General features: G+C 32.3%; 5 protein-coding genes across 8 annotated transcripts; 2 read left to right on the forward strand and 3 right to left on the reverse strand.

Annotated features, from left to right (window-relative positions):
• The first annotated feature begins 1,429 nt into the window (after positions 1 to 1,429).
• Positions 1,430 to 2,266, forward strand: LOC116029532. The gene has a single exon (XM_031271582.1). The coding sequence runs from the start codon at positions 1,430 to 1,432 to the stop codon at positions 2,264 to 2,266; it is 837 nt and encodes a 278-aa protein (XP_031127442.1).
• A 685-nt stretch (positions 2,267 to 2,951) lies between these two features.
• On the reverse strand, positions 2,952 to 5,454 carry LOC116030143 (alpha carbonic anhydrase 1, chloroplastic-like). Its single transcript, XM_031272304.1, has 6 exons — positions 5,367 to 5,454; positions 4,702 to 4,928; positions 4,443 to 4,549; positions 4,145 to 4,253; positions 3,415 to 3,612; positions 2,952 to 3,272 (listed from the first exon to the last, which is right to left on the reverse strand). Exons 1-6 carry the CDS (start codon positions 5,443 to 5,445, stop codon positions 3,135 to 3,137), a joined length of 858 nt encoding a protein of 285 aa, XP_031128164.1. The 5' UTR covers positions 5,446 to 5,454; the 3' UTR covers positions 2,952 to 3,134.
• Positions 5,455 to 10,688: 5,234 nt separating this feature from the next.
• LOC116030168 lies at positions 10,689 to 13,870 on the reverse strand. Its single transcript, XM_031272336.1, has 3 exons — positions 13,736 to 13,870; positions 13,008 to 13,166; positions 10,689 to 10,850 (listed from the first exon to the last, which is right to left on the reverse strand). The coding sequence occupies exons 1-3, from the start codon at positions 13,845 to 13,847 to the stop codon at positions 10,810 to 10,812; spliced, it is 312 nt and encodes a 103-aa protein (XP_031128196.1). The 5' UTR covers positions 13,848 to 13,870; the 3' UTR covers positions 10,689 to 10,809.
• Positions 13,871 to 13,909: 39 nt separating this feature from the next.
• On the forward strand, positions 13,910 to 16,391 carry LOC116030127 (myb-related protein 2-like). 3 transcript variants are annotated; one of them, XM_031272279.1, is made up of 7 exons: positions 13,910 to 14,080; positions 14,162 to 14,376; positions 14,464 to 14,540; positions 14,824 to 14,881; positions 14,975 to 15,059; positions 15,151 to 15,220; positions 15,398 to 16,391. In XM_031272279.1, the coding sequence occupies exons 2-7, from the start codon at positions 14,169 to 14,171 to the stop codon at positions 16,154 to 16,156; spliced, it is 1,257 nt and encodes a 418-aa protein (XP_031128139.1). In that variant the 5' UTR covers positions 13,910 to 14,080; positions 14,162 to 14,168; the 3' UTR covers positions 16,157 to 16,391. The 3 variants fall into 3 exon arrangements, with proteins under 3 accessions (XP_031128139.1, XP_031128140.1, XP_031128141.1); XM_031272280.1 differs by having other exon boundaries at positions 15,416 to 16,391; XM_031272281.1 differs by lacking the exon at positions 13,910 to 14,080 and having other exon boundaries at positions 14,331 to 14,376; positions 14,769 to 14,881.
• A 642-nt stretch (positions 16,392 to 17,033) lies between these two features.
• Positions 17,034 to 19,152, reverse strand: LOC116030150 (60S ribosomal protein L10a-like). 2 transcript variants are annotated; one of them, XM_031272311.1, is made up of 6 exons: positions 19,100 to 19,152; positions 18,929 to 18,964; positions 18,419 to 18,638; positions 17,922 to 18,087; positions 17,455 to 17,660; positions 17,034 to 17,334 (listed from the first exon to the last, which is right to left on the reverse strand). In XM_031272311.1, the coding sequence occupies exons 2-6, from the start codon at positions 18,931 to 18,933 to the stop codon at positions 17,281 to 17,283; spliced, it is 651 nt and encodes a 216-aa protein (XP_031128171.1). In that variant the 5' UTR covers positions 18,934 to 18,964; positions 19,100 to 19,152; the 3' UTR covers positions 17,034 to 17,280. The 2 variants fall into 2 exon arrangements, with proteins under 2 accessions (XP_031128171.1, XP_031128172.1); XM_031272312.1 differs by having other exon boundaries at positions 19,050 to 19,104.
• Positions 19,153 to 26,381: the final 7,229 nt, after the last annotated feature.

A 26,381-nucleotide genomic window follows, 5' to 3' on the forward strand; every position in this document is an offset into this window, starting at 1 on the left:
ATATATATATATATATATATATATATATATATATATATATATATATATATAAAGAGTAGTAGTAGTATACAATTTTATAACTTATATAAGCATAACTACATAAATATCTTAGCTAAAAATAATTTGGCTCATGTACACCCCTAGTTAACATAAGCATTATTGGCATTCAAAATTGTCAAACTATCCCCTCATAAAACGAAGAATCAAAATGATTGTCTAATAAAAAATAAAAAATTAGTAATATTCACGTCAACCATTAATGAACTAAAATTGTTATTTGTATAAATATAGAAACCAAAAATATTATTTAAGAAAAAAAAAAAAAGTACGTACTTATGAGACTAAGTCGGCAATGCACTTATAAAAACCAATCCTTATATATTTACAAATTTTGTATTTTGTATTTTGTATCAATGAAGAAAAATGTGACATTTGTAAACACACGAATGATATTTGGGAGGATTAGGCCCCTAATGAATAACTTGGAGGAAACAAACACTCTGATTTACATACAGAGCTCTTATATTTGAAGATTGCAAAAACATTCCTTCCTCTTTTCTTGGTTATGATTGTCGCTTTATTCCCAATCGACGAACCAGTTTAACCACACTCTTACTCAGATCAAGGTCGGCTCTGGCCATGTCTCGTCAGGGCCAACAATTTTTTAAAAAAAATATTTTATATATAGTTCAATATTTTTATACTTGATAAATATTTTTTTTTTTGAATCTATATATTGGTCTTAATTGTAAGTGAAAATAATTAGAAGTAATTGATATCAAATTTGGGAGAATAAATTTGTATTTAAATATGCAAGGAAATGTCACTAATTTTAATTTAAATTTTGAATTGCTGAATTTTATGCCATTATATTTAGACAGAAATTTTTTATTACTTTTCACTTTTGTCATATAGAATACAACTCAATTACCTTAGTTAAAGAAATTTTCTAGATCTTCTAGACTTTTATCTTTAATTATATTTCATAGGTCTTTTTGAATTATGTTTCTTGCATATCTCTTTGTATCATTATAGATTTATAGTGAAATCTAAATGTTAAAAAAAAAATTCTCTTCCCTTATGTTTTTATCTCTCTATTATTATCTTTATGTTTTTTGTCTATTTTCAATGGAACGACCCTGGCTCAAATAAATGATTCTTAGCCTAGTGTGTCTTCTTGCTTGGGACACTTATCTAGCCTTCGGCTCGTTTGATTACTTAATATAGGATTATGTTTAATTTTTAAAAATAAAAATAAATAAAAGTTTCATTTTCTCTTAATTAAATATTAATTTTGTATGTGTATTAATTAGTTATAATTCCATTTATAAATGCTCAAATCTTTCGTCCCCACCATCAAAGCCGTTACGATCGGTTTCTCTCACAAGAAATCTCTGCTCTCGCCGTCTACCTCCTTTCTCCCTCTACAATGCCTCAAGTTGATCTTGAAGCACTAGTCTCCGCCTGTGCAGGCGGCGGAACTGACCGGAAAATTGCGTGTGAAACCTTGGCAGACGGCCGAGTCGAAAGTGATGAGAAGCGAGATAATGATGATTCCGCCGACGACTACGAAAAGAGAACGGCTCCGGATCTTCTGCCGGAATCCTTCTTGATATCGAAAGATGCTGAGTTCGATTGGTTCGACCGCAACGCGTTTTTGGAGCGTAAGGAGTCCGGCAAAGGATTCAACCCGAATTTGAACTCGAATTCGAATTCGAGTTCGCAGAGGTTCGTGAAATCGAAGGCTTCGATAATCGGGCTTCCCAGGACTCAGAAGAACAACTACGTCGACTCGATGCGGAGGAGTTGCAGCAAACCGGCGAATATCCGTCTTTTCCCGCCGCGGCGTGCGGAGTCTATGGGGAAACCGGTAGGCGAACCGTCGTCCCCCAAGGTTTCGTGCATAGGAAGAGTGCGATCGAAGCGCGGTCGCCGGAAATCGTCTCCGCAAAAATTAGAAAAATCTAGAAGCGTCGGAGGGAGAGAAAAATCTAAAACCGGGTTCTACTCGCGGTTAGTTTCCGTGTTCTTATCCAACCGGGGAAAGAAACCGGCCGAGAAAATAGAAAAGGAAACGCCGTCAAGGAAGAAGAGCGTGAAGGAGACAAAAAGTCGTCAAGTACCAGTAGTAAGTATTGAACCGCTAGCTGAGCCGCCTGGTTTGGGAGGAATGAAGCGGTTCGCGTCCGGCCGGAAGTCAGAATCGTGGGGAGCGAATGATATCAACGCGGCGGTTTCCGATGCTTTTGGTACGGAACGGCGATGAGGCGTCAAAGGGAACTGCCGTCAAAGTGTGACGTGATGGTTGAAATTTACCGTCTTTTTACTACACCGCATAGGAATTTATTAACGTTGACATTAATTAGTGAATGTATAATGATATGATATCGTCCAATTCAATACTAGTAGTCCTATGTCTAAAATTTTGAGCTAAAAGTCTTTCTTTTGACAAATGCTACTTTACTCATAATTGCACATTTCCCTTTTCCCATTTTTCCTTAATTGAGTTAGTACTATGCGAATAAGGATTAATCTAAGTATGGTACGAATTTGAACGTATCTCCTACAATTATGGCATATTAGAACATTTTATGGTCTAACAAAAAAAATTTGTGCAATTTCTTTTTGATATGACATTTGTATATTTATTTTTACCATTTAAAGAGAGTTATTTTATAGTGGAAATACTTATTTTATATTTGAAAATTTTTAATTGAAATGTAAAGATGTATATAATTTAATTCAATTTTTATATTATATTTAATAATATCCAACTAATATAACCAAGTCAACATCAAGAGTCTTAAGAATCACTATCATCATTTTCTCTTGTTTGAGGGCATTGGCAAATTTGAACAAGTTAATCAAAGAAACACACATACAATAGAAGGAAAAAAAAAAGTAGCATATACCAATAAAATATTTCCAATATGCTACATATTTTTTCAATATTTATTAGCACAACAAATTCATTATTTCAAACATGGTAATACCCATGTTTAGTTTATTTTATTATACATGCGTGCGTTATTAGATAAATTTTTATTTGATCCATTATACGAGTACGATCACATGCAAATTAAGTTATAGTTGATGGAATTAAATTAAGAGGCAAAACACATTAGGTAATTGAGTCAATTATGATGATGATGGGCCTCATAAAGTTGCAATTTTCGTCCATACAAGGGTTGTACTGGTCTTGAATTTTTCTTGCATGTAGCTTCTACCGGAGCTCTCAATGCTTCAATTTGACGTTCTGATATTGAGTGTATCTGCAATCATTTTCCATCACAAAAACAAAACTTCAATTCCTTAATCAGAATATAATAAAAAAAAGATTTCATACGATACTGGTGTATGTATATTCCATACTTTTAATTCTAAATATTATATTATACTATATAGTATATATACCTTGGGAAGGACTGCCCATGTAACATGTTCAGTGCACGGGGGAGTGGTGAGAGACCCAAAATATTTGTAATACTTGTGGCTATGCAACAATTTTCTTATTTGATGCGTGTTAAGTTTTCCTAGTGGAATCATAGGTTTATCTTGTTTTGATGAGGATGATGATGATTCCCTTGGCAGCTTAATCAAATGTTTACCAACCTGAAAAACACAATTACTATTGTACGTTAAAAATAACATAATATATTATTATATAATTAATTGTCATGGCTCTAACATCTTTTAATATGCTTATCGAGAGAGGAAAATCATATCAAATGTTGCATTATGTTTGCTACGCAAAATCTTAAGTCTATTTATGACAACGTAAATAAATGTCATGCCCTACTTGGTGACATACTTAGCTTATCAGTCATTGTAGTTTGTTTGACCATTATTAGCTATTTGACTTGGTTAAACAATTAATGAGTGTTTGATTAATTAAATTTTTGTAACAACTTATTGTTTTAAAATGTTAAAATTCAAAAAGTTGCTTAAAGTAGTTTTTTTTGATAAGCTTTTTGAAATAGTCATTTTGTATATAATCAGCTATTAATTAACAACTAATTTACGAAATATCTTTTTACAATCAGCTAATATTATCAACTAGTCAAACTAACTAACTCAATTAGTTAACAACTATTTACCAAATACCCCAAAATAAGTCGAAATAATTTTATTAAAAATAAATAACCTTAGCAAGTGTGGGATCAGGGCGGGGGCCTAATTGGAAGAGGACTGCAATGACAGCCAGAGTGTGATCGGCAACAGCAAAATGGACAAGGTGAAGCTCAGCTGCAAACCTGCATACATATATACATTCAATAATCAGATAAGACACATCCCATGATTAATCTCGATCAGCTTCTTCACCAAATCTCTAGAATAGAAATAGTGAGGGTTCTCGGGATCAAAGTATAATTCTTTTAGTAATCGCATTAGGCCATTTAATTAATTTCGAAAAGTAAAGCTGTTTAGGAAGATATATATACTGCACTCCATCAATTCGGTGCTCGGAGGGGGCATGCCAATGCATTTGCTTCAGTGTATAATTTTTACCATCCAAAACAATCATTCCTGCCTCTGCACCATAACGTATCTGCATGCACAATCGATTAATCGCAAATAATGAGACTAAAATACCCCTTCGACTTTTAAAGAGTCTCAGACACAACTACCGAGTTAAAGCTATTGGGTGTTAAAATTTGAAATGAATTACAAAAATAATAAAAAGGGTAGAAAAGAACTAACCCCAACATTGAAGCCATAGTTGATCAAAGTAGAATTCAGAGATTTAGCATAATGGATGAGCAGTGGCTTATACTTGGTGTGAACAATAGCATTGCTGTGGGTGAGAATGTTGACTGGTGACTGTGATTTCCCCTTTGCACATTCTGAGAAAGCTGGGCTTAGGTCGGCCCATCTGCCCGGCCCAGTTGGCCCACTGTACCCAAACTTCACCTTGCTATCATGTTCATCTGCATGCATACCAATTTACCCCAATGTGGACCATAAATGCAATATATATTTTTAATATATTAAAAGTACATTATTTGTATATTGAATGTACATTGTTTGATAATATACAAAAAAATTATGTACTTTCAAATAATGTACATTTAATTTATGGTTCACACAAATGCGACTATGTCCATTAATAATGATTGCAATTTAACCCCAACTTAGGAAGACCGAATAAGAAACACTAATATAAAAGGGTAAAAATATGTGTGTTTAATTTTACAGCCAGAAGCAAAGAACAAAATCCGATTGTGGTTTGATTGGTTTCACCTTTTCGATTTTTTTTTTCCCGATTAGCAAAGCAAATTCAAAGGAGATGATGAACAAACTATGTAAAATGAAGTATATATTAACAGTTTTGTTTACAATGAAAGAGAAAGGGAGAAAGAGCATACTATGTAAAACCAATGAAGAAGCAAAGGGGTTGAATATAGCGAGAAAGGCTGTTATTGAAATGAGAACAAACTTAGCCATATTCGAAGAGCAGAACTCAGAGCTGAGTAATTTTATATGCATTCTATCCCTCTATATATAGCAAGTTAAAAAAAAATAAAAAATAGTGTATAAATCGAGAATGTTATGGAGTAAAGGTGATCTTGATGGTTGTGTAAAGGACCTAGGAATCTCCAAAGACTTAATTTTAGAGTAATGCCCTTAATTAAGAATCTGAAAAGTGACATGTAAAAATGCCAGCTTAATTAAGACAATGCGGCACAGGAAGGATCGAGTGAAACAAAGGGTAAGGGTGTGGTTGATTCATGCGGTTACACATAAGAGAATGAAAGTTATACATAAGAGAATGAAAGTTATACACAAGGAATGAGAATGCAGAAAATAATATATATGTATTTCTTTAATTAGAATCATAAAATTACATTATTATCCTTAAATTTAATGTTTATTAAATGGATATTTAAGTTGATGACCAAATTTGAAACAAAATCAATAGTCAAGGGACCATTAATGGTCAAATTGAAAGTCAATGATGAAAATTGCTAAATGTCAATAGTCAAGAGACCATTTATGATCCAATTGAAAATTGATGATAAAAATTAGTAAATGTCAATAGTCAAAGGACCATTTATGGTATTAACTTTGATAGGGAATAACCCTCGGGACATATGACCATGTATCTATCGGTATGTATTCCGTATTGAACAAAGAACACTACCTGATCCGAATTGACCTTGTTTTGGTCGTATCTGACTTGAGATGAGATGCATAGTTATCCCTTTTAGATTATTAATTGTCCCACAGCGCCATATGAGATTAGTCCTGACCTGAGTGCTCGGACTGAACCTCCCCAACGAAATGCCACTACGCAAGAGGACAAATACCTCCATTACCGCTCTGCCCAATCTCATCATAAATGGGCTTGTTAGGAATCATCACCCACGTATACCTATTAGGGGCACCGCTGACCAGACCAGTGCATGACAAACACATGGCAAGCATGGGCAATCGACATGTGCTCTCTCTTAACCTCTATAAATAGCGCATTAAATGCCTGTGGGGGAACTTTTGAATTTCTATTTAACTTATTATTAGCTCGGGATCGTCCGACCCACTGTTGCAATTACCCAAGTCCATATACTTAGACTTAGCCCTAAGATTGCATTTGGGTGTATTTATATATCCCGGTCTATTTAACCATATCAAACTCATTAGGTGCATCTAAAGATAAGTGGACAAACTAAAGAATATCAATGTTTTCCATGTTTGTGAATTCATCTTTACCAATATCCTACTATACATTGTTTTGGATTGAGGAAATGCATATCCAATTTTTTTCTTAAAAAATGGATCCAAATTTTAGAAATGGGTTAAAATGCAATTTCGAAATTTTTATTTGGGTTGAATTTTTTGTTTAAAAAATTATTTTCTACCCAGAAAACAGATTTTCAAATTTTTAATTAATTTGGAAACGAACTCAAATATTTCTAAAACTTTTGATTAATTAAAAAAAAAAAAAGCATCAAAACGTTTTCGAATGAGTTTATACTAATTTGAGAGACAATTCATTTTTCATTTTTCTACTTTTTATAATTTCCTGTGTTATAGAAAATCCTCTAATTTTCACTCTGGTTAAAGAATGTTTGCATCAAGTTTGAATTCTGGCACTCTCTCATTTTGACCATATTTGATGAATCGGTTGTTTTCCCTTTGGGGTGGGTCTTCATAGGCACAGGAAAATGTACCTTGGCCAGATCTTGCCCATCTGCCCCAAACCAAGCGTCCATTAGGTCATTAGGATACACTAGTTTGGCCCATCCCTTAGTTCGCAAATAGTTATACCATAGACTCGGGTCAAGTGGACCCATCACAATTTACATATTGAATGTTCACAATTTGAATTGTGAATATTTAGTTGTGAACATTCAGTATATAAATTGTGAACATCTAAATATACGCAATATTATACTTGAAAAAAAAAAAGATCACTTTCTTTGGACATACACTCAATCGATGATGAAGAAATTGCGGATCCAATTTGCAACAGTGATGACACAAGAAAATAGGAAACAAATCTAGCCACATCTACATCAATTTTTAAAAAAACAAAAACATTAGAGTTTAGCATAGTTGGTTCGTAGCTTGTCTTAAAGGGTCATGGCCGGAGGTGATAGTGCAGTATGAGAAAAAGGCCCAATGATGTTGGAAGTAGATTGGATCCCTTGTGCGCACATAAAGACTAGGATCAGACTACGGGGATCACCTAAGTTATTAAAAAAAAAAAAAAAAAAAAAAAAAAAAAAAGATAAAAACAAAATTTTTTTTTAAAAAAAAAAAAAAAAAAAAACACAAATTTTTTTTTAAAAAAAAAAAAAAAAAAAAACACAAATTTTTTTTTAAAAAAAAAAAAAAAAAAAAACACAAATTTTTTTTTAAAAAAAAAAAAAAAAAAAAACACAAATTTTTTTTTAAAAAAAAAAAAAAAAAAAAACACAAATTTTTTTTTAAAAAAAAAAAAAAAAAAAAACACAAATTTTTTTTTAAAAAAAAAAAAAAAAAAAAACACAAATTTTTTTTTAAAAAAAAAAAAAAAAAAAAACACAAATTTTTTTTTAAAAAAAAAAAAAAAAAAAAACACAAATTTTTTTTTAAAAAAAAAAAAAAAAAAAAACACAAATTTTTTTTTAAAAAAAAAAAAAAAAAAAAACACAAATTTTTTTTTAAAAAAAAAAAAAAAAAAAAACACAAATTTTTTTTTAAAAAAAAAAAAAAAAAAAAACACAAATTTTTTTTTAAAAAAAAAAAAAAAAAAAAACACAAATTTTTTTTTAAAAAAAAAAAAAAAAAAAAACACAAATTTTTTTTTAAAAAAAAAAAAAAAAAAAAACACAAATTTTTTTTTAAAAAAAAAAAAAAAAAAAAACACAAATTTTTTTTTAAAAAAAAAAAAAAAAAAAAACACAAATTTTTTTTTAAAAAAAAAAAAAAAAAAAAACACAAATTTTTTTTTAAAAAAAAAAAAAAAAAAAAACACAAATTTTTTTTTAAAAAAAAAAAAAAAAAAAAACACAAATTTTTTTTTAAAAAAAAAAAAAAAAAAAAACACAAATTTTTTTTTAAAAAAAAAAAAAAAAAAAAACACAAATTTTTTTTTAAAAAAAAAAAAAAAAAAAAACACAAATTTTTTTTTAAAAAAAAAAAAAAAAAAAAACACAAATTTTTTTTTAAAAAAAAAAAAAAAAAAAAACACAAATTTTTTTTTAAAAAAAAAAAAAAAAAAAAACACAAATTTTTTTTTAAAAAAAAAAAAAAAAAAAAACACAAATTTTTTTTTAAAAAAAAAAAAAAAAAAAAACACAAATTTTTTTTTAAAAAAAAAAAAAAAAAAAAACACAAATTTTTTTTTAAAAAAAAAAAAAAAAAAAAACACAAATTTTTTTTTAAAAAAAAAAAAAAAAAAAAACACAAATTTTTTTTTAAAAAAAAAAAAAAAAAAAAACACAAATTTTTTTTTAAAAAAAAAAAAAAAAAAAAACACAAATTTTTTTTTAAAAAAAAAAAAAAAAAAAAACACAAATTTTTTTTTAAAAAAAAAAAAAAAAAAAAACACAAATTTTTTTTTAAAAAAAAAAAAAAAAAAAAACACAAATTTTTTTTTAAAAAAAAAAAAAAAAAAAAACACAAATTTTTTTTTAAAAAAAAAAAAAAAAAAAAACACAAATTTTTTTTTAAAAAAAAAAAAAAAAAAAAACACAAATTTTTTTTTAAAAAAAAAAAAAAAAAAAAACACAAATTTTTTTTTAAAAAAAAAAAAAAAAAAAAACACAAATTTTTTTTTAAAAAAAAAAAAAAAAAAAAAACCCAAGACTTATTTTTAAAAAAACAAAAAAAAAAAAACAAAAAATCCGTATCAACTTAGGAAATCAAATATCAAATCTAAGTCATCCAAATAATAATAATAAAGCGAACGCACAAGATTAGTCCTTATATTCTCACTTGAAGAATGATACCCATATGAACTGGTATACATACAAGCATGCATGCATACTTACATACATACATACATACATACACACATATATGCCTTGAAAAGATTAGCCTAGCATATGCCTATTTGCCTAAATGAATCTTAATATAGACTCAAGCTTGGCCTTTTATATGCTAAGTCAAGTCATAAGCCGCTATTTGAAACCCATGCCTATTCCCACCCATAATGTCAATAACCCATTGCATGTGAAACATGTGGCAATGGTCCACAACATAATGATTGTTAGTTTGCATTTATAATGCTAATGTCGAATGACAATTAAATTAACCATATTAACTCCCATATCCCTCGCCTCGCCTAACATGGTTATACAACTGAGGGGTCCTAAATAAACTCTCTTATGCAACAAGTTTGCTATATAGTACAAAGCTCATGGAGTTCTCAAAAATCAAAATACTTTGCTTGGGACATCAAAAAGAGTACAGCCATGCCTTAACAAAAGAGATTCAGTGCAACTTAGTTTCCTCAACTTTCAAAAGATATATAATAATTCCATAGCCTGTGACCACTCACAAAATATTCCACATCCCTCTTATAGTCATATATTTCATGACAAAAAAATAATAATAATGAAAATTTGTAAGGTGTTGGTCAATCATTGGTGCTTTTTACACGAGTAGGTGAGTATAATCACAGATGGTATTAGATATTGTAAAGACAAATGTTGACAATACGCAATACAATCCAAAAAGTATATATGGTTGTACCCAGTGCAAAAAGTTCCAGTTGTAGATTTTCCCTATTAATAATAATAATAAAGAGAAGTTTAAAAAGTCCATAATTCCTGTGGCATCTGTGTGTCTCATTACATTTGCCCATGCAGGTTATCATGAGAGACATAGGAGGAACAATGTTAACTCATGTTTAGCAAGGATTGGTTGTATTTGTAGGCTTAGGGGAGCATCTCCCAGGGAAGTGGTTACCAGATTAGCCATTGCCCATTTGCAAAGATGGAGAGCATATTTAGCTGATAAGCACAGACAAAAATAAGGCATCAGAAATATTTGACAGAAGAGGGTGGCATACTTAAGAGGAATAAATATTTGATTATATGCAATGTTGAGAAGCATCAGAAAATGTATTAAGCAGATTAAAGATAAAAGGTAAAGGAGAGGAACCCATTTTTCGTGGCCTTGAAGAGGAAAGAATAACCAAAAATTCTTGACTTGAGAATACGACCCATGCTTTAGTTTTGAGTTAAGATGCTTACATTCCATTTCCCAGAATCTTACTTTTCTTCTCTGTCTCTCCCACAAGGAATATCATTCCTGTGGTCATTTCTGTGCTTTTTTTTTCTTTTAATTTGCCCTTTCCTTGGCTAATGCCTTCACCTGGGGTCAACAGGCAGCCACCAATGTGTGTTGTACACCTGTCGCCGCTAATGATTGACCAGTGCAGAAAAACATGAGATGATTCTCAGATCAGAGCTTCATCAAGTACTTAAAAGTAAAATTACGAAGGAAAATGCAAGTACAAGAAAGAACAGCAGCCCATGTTCTCTCTTCCCTAAAGTGGAGAATCTGATACAAGTGCACAGGAAATACAACACAAGATAGAATAGAATAGAATAGCAAAAGCTTTGCATGCCGTACAGGCACCAGAGAGAGCAGCAGTTATGGCTTTATGGCAACATCAAGGAAGGACAGTTTAAGTACTTTTAGTTGTCCAATTTTGGAAACAGATTGGGTCCTTCATACAGACAAGAAATGAAAATTAATTATTACAAGGTTATTCTATATATGGTTTTAACGCAGCAACATAAAACAGGCTAAAAATCTTAGACAGAAGCAATCAAGAGCTTTATATCTCGTAAGAGACAGTAAATTTTAGATTACAAATAAGGGCAAACCATCATGGATGATAGGCCATCTTAAAGGGGTATTCCATTGCCTTAACATCAGAACACATTTATGTCACATGACAACTGAAGTAAACACCAGTAGAAATATTAATAATCTTAAGGGTTGAGGCTGCCTGCCTGCCTCCCCCAAATAAAGTTTTCTGCAAGATCCAAAGTTATGGAGAATCATAAGCATGCAGCATGCAACACAACCCATATCAAAGATTTTCTTAATGAGACCAAAGAGAACTCATATATTGGCTATGGTTGAAATATATGCACATTTTCACTTTAACAAAGTTTGAAGCACAGCATATCATTCCTCATCTGCACTTCATTCCTATCCACATGCCAACAGAACACTTGGAGAATTCTGCTTTTGCACTTTTCCTAAAGGTAGCAAATAGATTCCTCCAAACAGCATAAAATATTCCTAAGATATCAGAATCAATTCATCTTTCCGGAAAAAGTTCAAATGGAACTAAGGTCCTTATTTTGTTCCAGTGAATAGATTTTTTTTCACCTCACAGCATATTGTAATTGATTTCAGGTTTTAAAAAATCATTTAAGTTCGAATTAATCTCCATATGCTTCTTTTAGAGACCATGAAGCATTCCTTAAATAAACAATGAATTATGTCCTTGTTAAGATGAATAATTAGGTTTCAACTTGTAGCATTAGTGAAATAGTGATCATAAGCAGACCTCTTCATCATTGCTTAGTATTAGAATTTATTCTGCATTAGCTGTTGATCATGTTGATAATATTCTTTGATAGTTATTTATTCTCCAACTATTTCCATTATGCGAGATCTATGGACAGAGATTAATCATGGAATTTGAAACATTCACCATATCCATAAAATGACAATATCATCCACCAATAGCAGTTAAAAGTAAAATATAAAATTAAACTTACAGGGCTCTGTTTCTCAATTTGCACAGTTAAAAGAAATGTGCATGCTTATAACTGGAAACTTAATAAAACAGATGTGAAATAATTAGAATCTTTTTTATCAAATAGCTTTCAACTGAAAAAAAAAACCTGAACACCATTCTTTTACAAATTTTATTTACAAGAAAAAGCATCTATGTTACACAGGTAAAGAAAATTATATTTAAAAAAAAATATGATGAATTCACACATAGGCATGACCTAAGCAATGCAAGCACAAAAAAGAATAGAAGTAAAAATGAGCAGCAATGATAGGTAGATTCATACAGGGTATCTGCAAAGCCAATTAAGCCTCAAGTCTAGGGAAAGCAAGCGGTTTTCTTCTGGTTGCAAGTTGTCATGTGTTACATCAAACACAAGTATGGAAGCAAAGTACAATCCTTTATTTTTACATTTTGAAGTGGTCCCAATGTTATACCATTAGAATTGAAATGATTTAACCGAGGCCCCTCTTCTCACTATTTTAGTTCTGTCCAGGACGAATAAGTACCAAACTTACCGTAGGGTACAAAGGAATGTATTCCAAATTCTATTCCTGGCCTTCAAATTAAGCCAGAGGAAAGCATCTCTTATGCTATTTTCTTTCTATCTTCTTTCATTTTTCTTAACTCAAATTCATTGTTTTGGTGGCAGATTATGACAGAAAGAGCACTTAGAAAGTTCATTAGAGAGAGAATAATTGTAAACCAAGATACTGGAAGCAAGTTGACGCTAGCTATATTTATTCACGGTGCACTATACCTGGAACTGAAGAACTAATATATAGAGCAGCATTGATTAGCTTCCAGAAATCAATGCTCAAGGCAGCAAGCTCCATGCCCAAGTCATTTATGGAAAACAATACTGAAGCTCCTTCCTTTAGCAAAAGTATGCAGTTATGAATAAATAGCAAACCAATATCTGCAAGCAAATAGAAGTGATTAGGGACTGGGCTAGAAAATAGTTGGATTTTTTATTCTGCCCATGGGATCTATACTCGAGCAGTCGAGCTAATATGACAAATTATATAGTATTGCAGCATATCAAAACCTGATAACCAAGGGAAAAATAGCACTTATTAAAGAAAGGATGCATTAGCTTTTCTTAATGCTGGACTTCAAACAGCAGAAGCATATCTCTACTGTATTTCTACCATTTCCTTATATGTATGCAAGTATATAACACCAGGTACAAGATGCTTTAGTCAACAGAATCTTCCATAGGAAAGAGAAAACGACTTTGAAGGTTTCAGGACATCATAGATAGTGGATTCCTCCAATTCCCACCAAAAAAAATATAATAAAAGTTCCGCTATTAATCTTGCGAATAAGGTTCCAAAATTTTTTCAGGCAACGAATATGTATGCAAAGAAAAAGTCTGTGGCGGATAAATTCTTGTACCCTTTGTAAGGTGTGAAGTGTTTCAGGACTTATATTGCAGAAGATTTAAATGCATATTGCTGCAGCCTAATACATAGAGAACATGCATACCATGGCCCACAGATGTGTAGAACTGCAAGGACAAGATCTCCTTTTGAGTTGCTGTGAAGATTGGATTGGATGTAGCTGTGTAAGCTTGCAGTGGCCCTGTGCAAGATTCCATTCCTTACATGGACCCTTCCCCTACTAGCTTTCCTCAAATCCTTATAAATCCTCCTTGAGCACAGCTTTGTATTGTGAAAAATTGTCAAGGAAATTGGAGATAAATAAGAGCCGTAGAAGAAGCTTTCTTTAATCAAGCGTCAGAGACAATATACTTTGCAGAGTATAGAAGACACGTTATTCACAATTCAAGGGTGGGAACAGACTGCACAAGCAAATAAATACCTCCTTCAGGTACATTTAGAACTATTTATAACTAGGCCCGGTACCAGGTTTCTCATATATGTGACTTACTTGCTAATTATCACATTGAAGGCCAATTATGTACCATCACCCCCATCAAGGAAGGAGTATGCACCCTTCCACAAGGATGTCGGTTCCTCCTGAAAGGCATTTGTTCCTGCAAGGTGGGAACGGCCATGGAGATTCAGGACTCGTTCTTTCAACAGATGCCAAGCCAAGATTGAAGTGGACTGCAGACCTCCATGAGCGGTTTATAGAAGCAGTTAATCAACTTGGTGGAGCTGACAGTAAGTGCAAGCAAACGTGAATTTCAAGAAGCGACAGAAATATGAGATTTTGTTCTGCTAACTCAACTCAGAATTCCTTTAATGCAGAAGCCACTCCAAAGTCAGTTTTGAAGCTAATGGGAATTCAGGGATTAACCTTATACCACTTAAAGAGTCATCTTCAGGTAAATTCTCATCAACCCCATAAATCATCCTTGACTAAATTTACAACACCTTGAGCTGTTCATTAATTTAGACCTTTTCAACCAAGCACAGTGGTTTTAAACTACATGCATGCTATTGGCTTCTATAGGGCTTGGCAGGCCTTGTTGCCCAGGAAACATTCATGCATATAAATCTAAAAAGTTCCATCATTTGTTTTCAACTAAAAAATTAAACAGCATTGTTAACAGATACTTTCATCTTGGAATGGTAAAGCAAACTAACACTTCACGTTTGGGATGGCAGAAATACAGACTCAGTAAGAATCTTCACCTGCAAGCCAATAGCGGGTCCAATAAAACAAGTAAGTAATCCCGAATTTCTCATTAATATATCTGCAAATATATTTTAATTAGAAAATACAAAATCAATTTGCTGAGCATGGAAATGAATGCAGCAACCGGAGGGTCAGGAACAGACAAGATATACGAGGCAAATGCAAATCATATGAATAATTCAAGCACCGGGCCCCAAACAAACAAGTAAAAATTCATATGACTAGTCAAACACCTTACTTTATGTGATAAAAAACCGTCAACCAGAGTTGTTCTGACCAACACATTTTATACTCAGAAACGTGCACATAAGTGAAGCAATACAAATGCAAATTGAAGTGCAAAGAAGGCTACATGAGCAGCTTGAGGTAAAATATTATTCAATTTTTTTGTAGTCAGTGTTGTCCAAATTTGGATTTAGTTAGCAGTAGCTTTAAGTTCTCGAACTGCTGCAAATGATATGCCCTTTTCTCATATCATAATTTCAAGTGTCAAAAGAGAACTATTAGCTTCATTTTAAATGATATGCAATTGGAATGACATAGGTACAACGACATTTACAGCTTAGGATAGAGGCTCAAGGAAAATACCTACAGGCGGTCCTGGAGAAGGCACAAGAAACCCTTGGGAGACAGAACTTGGGAACAATGGGCCTAGAGGCAGCCAGGGTTCAGCTATCAGAGTTAGTATCCAAAGTATCCAACCAATGCCTGAACTCAGCATTTTCAGAGATGAAAGAAGCACCAGGATTGGGCCCACAGCAAGCACGAGCAACCCAACCAACAGATTGTTCACTAGATAGCTGCTTGACCTCGTGTGAAGGGGCTTCCCGGGAGCATGAAATGCACAATAGCCAGATGGGATTAGGAACCCTAAACTTGAGAGCGTACATGGATCCCAAGGATATGGAGAATGAGACGAGGCGACAGCAGAGCGAAGTGAGATGGAGCGATGAGCTGAAAGAGAGCGGGAAGTTCCTTTGTGGAATGGCGGAGGATCTGGAAAAAGCAGATGAGAAAGAAAGGAAGTGCAGCGACTTATCGATGAGCATTGGACTTGAAGGAGGGCGATGGAATAGCAAGAAGAGCTACGAATTCACCGGAACAGATGGAGACGCCAAGCTCTATTCCCGGCCTGCGGATAGAAGTGATTCTTCAGCAGGTAAAACAGAGAAGCAGAAGATGGCACAACAAGAATACAAACTCCCATACTTTGGACCAAAACTGGACCTCAACACTGAAGATGAAACCGATGTTGCTTCCAGTTGCAAGCAATTCGACTTGAATGGCTTCAGTTGGAGCTGAGAGGCCAGGACGCACACATTTCCACGAATTGGAATTGGAATTGGAACCAGTTAGTATGGTTTCCAGTTTTCTGTAGGAACAAACTCTGACTCACAATAATGTATTGCAATACTATTACAGCATTTCACATACTCGAATTCTAGATCATCAGATTTTCTTTTTCCTTTTGCCCCGCCAGATTTGCGATGTAGCTGTCTGTGCTCTAATTCCAGAAAATAATTTCTCGTTATTTTCATATAATTTAGCCGCTCACAATTTTTCAACACAAACATCTTTTTTTATTGATTTAATCTATATTTTGATTTCGATGTTCATTGTCCATCCTTCCTGTCAAATAAACAGTAAAATGGAACAAAAAAAAAAGCCCTGGTTTCCGCAGCTTTGGTTTCCCGCCAGAGCACTCTGGTTTCCAAACCAAGGTTGTAATTAGCCCGACCCGAAAAATGACTTCTACCAAACATTTTCCTCCAAAAATAACCATAATTATTTCATTTACCTGATTTTTCAGGCACATCCAAATATCAAAAACCAAAAAATAATTTCTAAAAATCATTTTTCAAATTTTTAAACACAACTAGATTCTGATTTTTGTCACTTACCTCTCGAAAAAACTTATGAATACATGAAAATTGTATAGTTTTTTGTTTTAATATTAAAATTGTAATGTTAAATTGTTATTGGAGAATTGATTGACTATGAACGAGTTTTCAAAAAAAAAAAAGGACTATGAACGAGAATTCGTCGTCCCAAAATTTCCTCGGGGACAAGAATATATCCTAATATCCAGCCCCGATGCTATTCCTAAACACAATCCATTATATGAAATGTTTTACTATGAATTTATAGCATTCATCGCTGGATCAACTTGCAATCCCCATATTTATACAGTGATTTCATTTATATTTGTTCATTTCATGTTAAGGTAGCACACACTATTCTGGTTTCCAAAACATGGTTCCTTAATTCGACTTTTTAGAACAAAACAAAATCTCAGTGTTTGCATAATCAAAAGCTGGAAAATCCAAGAAAATGGAAAAACAAAAAAGGGGGTTTTAACCACTAGAAGATGACAAATCCAATTCTCAGCTCTCCCTACAGAACTCTAGAAACACAAAAGCACCAACTCAAAAGATCCGGACAGTCCTTCCCATGGTTGTTTTGAGATACAAGCACCTGACCTGTTTGTGAAACAATAAGATATTTCAACTGGTGAATCGGTTTTGTTTCAAGATGTTATGAACTTATCATAAGGCTATATGAAATAAGATGAGAACTGAAAACAAGGTAGCTGAACTTACATTTTGCCAGTTTTTCTTCAACAGCGAGACGAGAAAGTTGACACTCATCTGAACATTCTGAAACACCTGCTTCTCCTCCATTGCCACATTTCCAACCGCAACACCCATGCAGAGGACCTTCTTAAGCTGGAATTTCACCATAGCTTTCGTTTCGTTGGACTTGTTCTCCAAGGACTCTTGATGTGTCACCAATGTTGGAAACTTACCTGATATCAAATAAGAGGTAAAAGGTCAAGAAAAGAAATCAAAGTTGTCCCAACTAAAGAGATTCAATCATCCTTGAGATTCCAATAATAGTATACAGGAAGTCACGCTCTGGCATACAGATCAGGGATCCAAAAGCCTTGAATTAAGTACAGAGCAAAGTCATGCCATCTTGAGAAACAATTATGTTGGTGCTCCTACAGATGTTTTGTGCAAGCATGCATCATTTAATAGAATACGAAAGGAATTTCAGATGCACATGCCTGCCTTGTTAAGACCAGGGCCCAAAAGCCTTGGAATCTGTTTAATAACAGCTTCAGATGCCAAGAAGGCATGGTACTTCTTAGCAAGCTTCTTTACAAGTTTCTTGTTCTTGTTGAGCTTCTTTAAACCTTCCACATCCATATACTCCATGCCAATCTTTTCTGCCTGCAGTATAGAATGTGGGTGACATCAAGATGGTATTCTTTCATCAAATACGGAATTCACACAATCACAGACAATTTAAAACCATTATATTGCATACACTGCAAAAATAAATAAATAAAACAAAGATAGTATATAGTATAGCTCAAAAGTCAGAACTGATAACAGAGCACACCACAATCATAGCTGGTACATCCCAAATTAGATATGCAATTTCCATACACACCACCCAAGTATATTCTAGCAAATCCATTTTTAGGATACACAATAAACAAATAAAATCAATCCGAATCAGCAATCATTGATTATCAATTAATGTGCATGAGCAAAATACCTCTTCAACATGCTGAGCATCACCAAGCATGCATATCTTCATCTTAGGGCGGGGAATGTGGGGTAATTTAACAGAGCCACTGAAACGCTTATCTTTCTGGGGATCATAATTCTTCAACCCAATTTGCAGCTCAATAGTCTCTGTGAATTTCCGATTCTTCTCCTTGGAATCCCCCATTATCTGGGTGATTGCTTCCCTCACGGCATCACTTTGCAATTTACTATTAAACAAAAAAGCACAAATAAGTCAAAATGACAACAACAACAACAACAATCACATTCTATGAGATTTCCCCCCTAGCAACAACAAGACATACCAACAAGCAGCAAAACCCTAAAGTTACACCGCACAGCTGCCGAAATAGCGGGTGAAACATAAAATATAGCACCAAAAAGCTATTACCGAAGTAATTTAGCTATAAATATCTAAACAGCACCATTTGGATAAGATTCAAAACAATTTACAAATAACACAAGGCGATTTGAAATCAATGCTGGTTTATAGATTTACCTCATGGCGGACGACTTTGCTGTCCCTTGTAAATTCCTGTATCACGTAGAGGGAGGAAATTAAAATAAGATTGAAAATTATATAGATAGATATAGATAGATTCACAAGCACAGACACGTACAGAGAGAGAAGGGGAAGAAAAGGAGGAAGAGGAAGATTCAGAAGCCTAACCTGAAGTTCCTGAGGTATACGAAGTGAGGTAGAGCCGCTGTAGACGCTATAATAAAACCCTCACATATGTAGCTAGGGTTTCTGAGTTTTTGCCCCAATGTCGATTATACCCTTATTTTCATTTTACTCTTTTTTCCCTTATTTTCATTTTACTCTTTTTTCTCTTTTTTTTTTATTTCATAACGAATTTATATTTTTAGATAAAGACCTTAAAGGTTTTATGCTTTAATTAAGCGAATTTATTTTTTAGATAAAGACCTTCATGCTATAATTAAGCCAACCATCTTGTGCTCATATTGCATGTAGTGACCTCCCCAACAGTAGGGGCAATAATTAATTCCCTAACTAGGTTTTAAGCGAAAACAATCATCTATGTTTGAAAAGTACACAAAAAATAGTTAATCGTCATTGTCTATGTCTAACACTTCTATTTTTAAAAAAAAATTATAGGTGCGCGATGGACGGATTAATTTTTTATATTATATATTTAAATAATAAAATTAAAGGTGAAATTATAAATGATTATAATATTTGAGAGTGTATGTTTATATTTTATTATAAGATCAATGCAAAAGTATCAATAATATATGACTCATTTGATTGTATTTATTTTAAAAAATTTAATATGTAGTATGATTTATATAACTTGTGATTACCGAAGTTAATTTTCAATAACTTGTGAGGACCATTTTGTGACTCCTATTTTTATTATTCACCCCTATATATACACTATCCACCTTATTAGCAAACATACAGGATTTGTTTAATATAATATAAAGGATTTGACTTTGTAAAATATTTAATAGTATTTATAATGGTTTATAATATTTTTAATATGGAAAGAAACATCCTAAAATCATTGATAAAACATAAAATACACATGTAGTATATATATTTATTAGTAAAGTACCCATGCGATGCACGGATAAACTTTGTATATGTATATATATACATACATACATACATACATATATATATATATATATATATATATATATATATATATATATATATATGTATGTATATATATGTGTGTGCGCGCGCGTATGTATGTATGTATGTATAAAATAAAATTGATGATGAAATTATAAACAATTATAATATATATTTGAAAGTGTACATTTATTTGAAATTATAAGATTTGTATATTAGTGTTGAAAGTAATTACTTAAAAATTATATTAGGAAAAGTCTAAACAAAAAATAAAAGGAAGAGCATACCTAATTGATAACTAACAAAAATATATTATAATTAAATGAAAGGAATCTCTATGTTGAATATCATAGTAGGATTAAAGTGTTAAATACAAGTTGGTAATTTTTTTTTGAAGAAAAATACAAGTTGGTAATATGGACGTAATTTGTGTATGTTTATTTTTCTTTAATTATCCATCGTAATATGTGTATGGTTAATTAACTTCCTATATAGACTGAAAAACTTATCGTTAATTTCAATAAAAATGAGAACATTTTATTATGCTTAGTATATGGTAATAAGGAGTATATATTATTCTTAATTAATATTATGCTAATTATTTTAATTATTTATTTTAATTATTATTAAAATTTATTTTAAAATGTCAACTCACCGTCCACGTAAGCAAGTTACTTGATGAAATACACGGTAACCTGCTATTAGGTGAAATTGCATAGATTAGAGTGTTCAATGGTCTAATTGCATTTTTATAGTTCAGTTGCCTAATTGCATTTTCAGCTAACGTTCAGTAGCCAAATTTGAACCTTATTCCCTCTTTAATTGCTTTGAAGATCTTATAATCACATATATTAAACAAATTAAAACAAATTAATGGTGTTTGTATCTCTAATTAATTAATATATAAAGTAGTAAAGAAGGCAATAATATTACCTTCTTCTTAACTTGTGAAAAGCCTTCTTTGCAGAATTCTTGGCCAAAGAAAAAAAAATAAAGGAAGGTAGTCCAATTATCTTCTTTTCAAATAGGACTTTGAAAAGAAGGTAATGTCAATTGAATCATGTGCTCCATCCAACTAAAAGCCTAAGCGGATAGTTGTGCTCCATCCAACTAAAAGCCTAAGCGGATAGTTGGACTGCACGTTTATGTTTATATTATATTTATGCTCACAATGTCATTAGTACTTTACACATTTTTGTTTAGGATTTGAATCAACACATTTTTGTTCAAATGATGTTAAATCCACACATTTAAAGCAATGATTCTCCAATAGAAACATCATATTAACTTTCTTAATTTGAGCTCGTTAATTATTAATAACTTAAAAACTAATTTACTTTATTGTGATCCTTTGCCACATAGAGTTACAAGGAAAAAAGATCCACCAAATGATGCCTCTACTTTATGTACGTAGGACTTTATTATTAATATAAGGTCACATTTACCTTTAAAAAGCTATCTAAAACCCAAATAAATTGATTTTTCACCCTTTGTAAAAATATTAAAATATCCTGCGTGGCATGTGGAAGAAACAAAATAGCCACTCCGGGAATAAATAAATAAATAATGCTCGGTTTTCAAAAAAAAATAAAATAAAATAAAAGAATGCTCCTTATTTACTTGAAATGAACTTGATAAAAGTAAAGCCCCATTAGAAAAAGGAAGTAATTTTGACAAGCGAACCTAAGCTAATGACATACTTCTTCTACACTTGACAAGCTTTTAGTACCACAACAAGATGCAATTCATCTGGGAGGAGATTGGATACAGAGATAAAAGTCTTATTACGAAGCAGTCAACACTCAAAATTGCCACTTGCCAACTTGCTGCTAATTATTATGGCAAGGCATTCCAAGCAATTAGAGCATTGGTCATGGATCAGTCATTCCTCAGATGGCCTTTGTCCTAAAACAGGAATATCTTCATACCGTTTCTGTCGAAAACATAAACACACCAAAATACAAGCATTAGCAATAGTGTGGAATGACATTTGCTAACAATCAAGTATAATTTCAGAGAAGCAAGGAAAAGATGAATACTTGTGAAGTTGTTTGGGAGGTTCATTATTCAGTTTAGGACAGAGGCACTACAGTTCACAAGAAAATGAGACTTGCAAACATACAAAAATGAAAATTCTACTGCCAAAATTCTTGAAATGTATGAACAGGATTGTCGATCTATTTCATGGTGTGGTTCATAATTATCAAATTCAGAAACTCACTTGATTGAAAAGATTCAAATTCATTTCTGTAATCAGTATGTCATCCAACCAGTGGATCCATGCTTAGGGAGCAATTATAAAATTTCACATTTATAGGTTAAAGTCTTAACCTTGATTCACTTAACAAATTCAACCACTTAACTTAATTTATCCTCCATAATGTTTTAGCATGTTGTATGAGTCTATGTCACAACCAGACTAAAGATTAGATCTGCTAGTAAATTACTTTTGTGGCAAAGCTCCAAGCTGGAAAAATAAAATTCAGTAGCAAATAGGCAAGGAAGGTGAATATTGGTGCTGGAAATAATCATGCCATTTGTGGCACAGGGGAGTTCTCTTAGATATATCATAGTAGGATGAACTCCTGATCTTATGTCTAAGAGAGTTGGAGACCTCACCCTGACCAGATAAGTTGGGGGTCAATGGGTCACTGGCTAGCCCTAGGGAGATATGACTACATACGTCCAAAACAGGGTTATGACAGGCATGCCAAAGTCTCCTAGGAATATATACTGAGATCAACAGCCAAAAAAAAAAAAACAACTTAGCATAACACTTCATTTTTATCCCTAGGCACCCTAGCAGCACCGCCCAGATACATAGTTCTTGAAGTTAAGGATCAAATGCTTTGGAAATAGCAGACAGACTACTTCATCAACAAGCTGATCTAACTCATCTAAGCAACCTTGCGAGTTGCGATAGACTCAGAAAGCAAGCCGCAACCACTCTAAACTCTAAAGATACTATAAACTTTTTCTTTTCTTGAGGTTACTATTCTAGATGAATAAATCCAAGAAAATCTAACAATATCAAACTTTTACACAGTATAGTATTCAATTAAAACATTAACCAGTTAATGGAGTAACAGACTAAGGGGGGTGTATTCAATCACGACTTTCATGAACTTTTAAATACTTTTATCAACTTTAAAAGTTGGGTGGTATTCAATTTAGACTTTTATAAACTCTTTAAAAGTCTACCTGTATTCAATTCAAACTTTTCAAAACTCTTTAAAAGTATACAGGTATTCGATTCAGACTTTTATAGAGTTATTAAAAGTCTACTGGTATTCAAAAAGTTACTGACTTTCACAAACTCTGTCAGAATAGGATTTCTATAGACTTTCTCTTCATTAATATAAATAGATGAAATCCAACCCTCCAACCCCAAACTTTTCAATATTCTCTGCAAACTTTTTTTCTTCTATCTAAACTAGGCAAATTTTCCATCAATTTTACGGTACATTTCAAATCTTTCATAAATATTTTTTTTTACTATTTTCAATCAAATTTTTTGTTGTCATCACAACAAAACAATTGCTGCGATCGCAGCTAAAAAATTGCTGCGATCGCAGCAGATTTATGGAGCAGCAGCAGTAAGATTGCTGCTGTGCAGCACATTAATATTTGCTGCAACCAGCAGCAAGTTGCTGCTGGTTGCAGCAAATTTTTTAATTTTTAATTTTTAAATTTTAAATAGCTTTGGATATGTGGAGAGACATCCAACAAGGCGAAACCAATGCCAATCAAAGATAATTGTATTAACAAGATGAATATTTTAATTCGTACTTTTTTTTTGAAGGAAAATTTGTACTTTTTCATTCTAAACATTCTGATAATTATATTACTCAGCATTAGTTGTTTCATTAGTTCAAGAAATATTTTTATTGGTTATATTTATAAAAATTGATTATATTTTATTTATGAATATGGTTATATTTATAAAAATTGATTATATTTTATTTATGAATAATATACTCTATTTTTGTATTGATTATATTTTATTTATGAATAATATACTCTATTTTTGTGTTGATTATATTTTATTTATGAATAATATACTCTATTTTTGTGTCATCAATATATATTTTTTAATTTCTACAATGCACTAATTTATAGATAATATATTAATAGAAGTTATGGAATGTTTGTGAGGGTGTATTCAATTTAGAGTTTTAATGACTTTTGTAAACTTTTTAATATGAAAAAGTTTTTAAAAATCTATAAATGTTTGTTCTATGGATATTTATAAACTCTTACAAAGTTTATAAAAGTTTAAAAGATTCTATAAAAGTTTACAAAAACTCTACAAAAGTCAATTAAAATCCATCACTTTAAAAGTATTTAAAAGTTCATGAAAGTCGTGATTGAATACACCCCCCTAAGATTAGCCCAGGCATAGTGTGGACTACTCATGATCAACATCTCTGGATAAAGCTGTGTGGAGTAGGTTATCCCTGTTGCACAATTCCACGAAGAGAAGCTGGATTGGGCAAGTTCTATACTGTATCCAAGTTTTCTCTCAAAGTTAATGTCACTTGACCTCAAGAAAACCAGGTTTCGTTTTAGCAAGTGCAGCATAATAATTACTCCGTATATTTTTTACCCACATGCTTCGCCACATTGACTAAGAACAGTGATGATACAATGGGATTTCCAGTCTTCTTAAGGATTGTAAGAATTAACCTTTAAACAGCTTTAGATACAATCAAATATTACATTCTAGTATTCCATGTAACAAGTTTTTACATGGTACCATGGTCATTTTCTACAGATGCATGCCTTTGATCATTGCTTGTATTTCCTTAGAAAAAAGTGCCTATGCATTATCTTGACTCAACTTATATGCAGCTATCTACCAGACTTCCACCATATGCATCTTTAATAGGTGAAAAATTAGGCTACAGGCAACTATTTTCCATTCCCAACATCAATTTCACACTAATTTGATTAATAATAAAATTTAATTCCAAAGAAATCTTCAGAGTACAACAAAGTTGTATTATCTTTGATGAATTTGTGTTAGCCCTAAAAGTAACATCACAAAAAAGCTAATGACAAATAAATAGTGTCAAAAGAAGGGACTTAATTCTTTTTTTCCTCTTAACCTCTTAGCCTGTTCTCAACGACTCAACATGGAACTTTGTAATTGATCACAAATAGTCAAATACTATAAGCCTTCGAATCTAATACTCCATAAGTAATTTCTTTTGTGTTTTTCCCTGTAAATTTTATCAGGAAATAACACATAGTAACTAGTAAGACTGTAAGAGTACAAGATAGAAGGAATCATTACCCCAACATTGTTGTTCTCCCAAAGCTTGTGAACACCATAATCAACCGCCTGCAATAACAAAATTTTTTAAGAAACGTGAAAATTATTCAATTGCTCTGCAAATATAATAGGAAATCCAATCAATTACACAACAATCAAGCAAAAGTTCGGCATTCAGAATATAAAGCATTAAGCATGTTTTTAGTGCAAAGAAATTAAAATAGACATTTCACATTTAAATAATCAGACGAACATCTGAACCATCTTCACAGAGTTCAATGTATAAACAAATCAAAACAGTTGCTTTTCTTCATGATTTCATTCATCTTCCATTTCTACTCAACAACTCGCGAACCTAAGGCAAAAAGGATCCTTAAATAAAATGCATAAATTCCGAAATTCCAGCGCAATACACATGTGTGCACGTCATAAAACATTAAAAAAGCTACTGCATATAGAGAATACCCGTTCGCCGAGGAAAGCACCGACGACGACGAAAGTTACGTAGACGGAGTTGCGCCGCATAATGACTCTGTAAAGACCTTCGAGCATGCCTCCTCCGTTCCTTCGAGCTGCCGTTGTTTCCATGGTGATTTCCGATGGCTGTTCCCCTATCCTTCACTGATCTGATCGCCTTGTGGTTTGCTGCCTTTGCTCGACCTTCTCTCTAAGTTTTTTGCCGGTCAATCAATCAGATCAAGAAGACCGGCTATAACTGGATTGGGCCGTAGATACCCGTAAACGGGCGGGCCGAACAGATTGAGTGATCTAATAGTGTGGTCTAGTCCATTTGAACTGACCTTTTTGCCCAATCAAAATTTCTTTTTTGGAGTACTTAGATTTGGATTTTTATACCATGGAATTGGAATATGGTCCACTTAAATTTGAATTGTTATACCATGGACTATGATTCACCATCAAATTATATTATGGACTCTGGTTCACATTATAAAGAAGATAGATACAATACTTTTTTTGTTTCCTTTTCCTGCATCTTGATATGGAGCTAGAGATGCCATCCAAAGCAAATACAGATATTGAGAGTGAGAGCAGAAGCCAAAGGGCCGGTTGGGA

The sequence above is a fragment of the Ipomoea triloba genome, chromosome 9 (assembly GCF_003576645.1).
Source record: "Ipomoea triloba cultivar NCNSP0323 chromosome 9, ASM357664v1".
Lineage (NCBI taxonomy): Eukaryota > Viridiplantae > Streptophyta > Magnoliopsida > Solanales > Convolvulaceae > Ipomoea > Ipomoea triloba.

Excerpts from the sequence above, each read along its gene's own strand:
- LOC116029532 (XM_031271582.1), top strand. The coding sequence starts at position 1,430 with ATGCCTCAAGTTGATCTTGAAGCACTAGTCTCCGCCTGTGCAGGCGGC.
- LOC116030143 (XM_031272304.1), bottom strand. The coding sequence starts at position 5,445 with ATGGCTAAGTTTGTTCTCATTTCAATAACAGCCTTTCTCGCTATATTC. Across the intron at positions 4,254-4,442 it reads CACCGAATTGATGGAGTGCA|GTTTGCAGCTGAGCTTCACC; the intron begins GTATATATATCT and ends ATATGTATGCAG. Across the intron at positions 3,613-4,144 it reads CTGATCCCACACTTGCTAAG|GTTGGTAAACATTTGATTAA; the intron begins GTTATTTATTTT and ends TGTGTTTTTCAG.
- LOC116030168 (XM_031272336.1), bottom strand. The coding sequence starts at position 13,847 with ATGGAATCTTGCACAGGGCCACTGCAAGCTTACACAGCTACATCCAAT. Across the intron at positions 13,167-13,735 it reads CTACACATCTGTGGGCCATG|ATATTGGTTTGCTATTTATT; the intron begins GTATGCATGTTC and ends ATTTGCTTGCAG. Across the intron at positions 10,851-13,007 it reads TATTAGTTCTTCAGTTCCAG|CGGCGACAGGTGTACAACAC; the intron begins GTATAGTGCACC and ends GTCAATCATTAG.
- LOC116030127 (XM_031272279.1), top strand. The coding sequence starts at position 14,169 with ATGTACCATCACCCCCATCAAGGAAGGAGTATGCACCCTTCCACAAGG. Across the intron at positions 14,541-14,823 it reads ACTTAAAGAGTCATCTTCAG|AAATACAGACTCAGTAAGAA; the intron begins GTAAATTCTCAT and ends TTGGGATGGCAG. Across the intron at positions 15,060-15,150 it reads ACCGGGCCCCAAACAAACAA|AAACGTGCACATAAGTGAAG; the intron begins GTAAAAATTCAT and ends TTTTATACTCAG.
- LOC116030150 (XM_031272311.1), bottom strand. Across the intron at positions 18,088-18,418 it reads ATGCTCAGCATGTTGAAGAG|GCAGAAAAGATTGGCATGGA; the intron begins GTATTTTGCTCA and ends TCTATACTGCAG. Across the intron at positions 17,661-17,921 it reads CCCTGGTCTTAACAAGGCAG|GTAAGTTTCCAACATTGGTG; the intron begins GCATGTGCATCT and ends ATTTGATATCAG.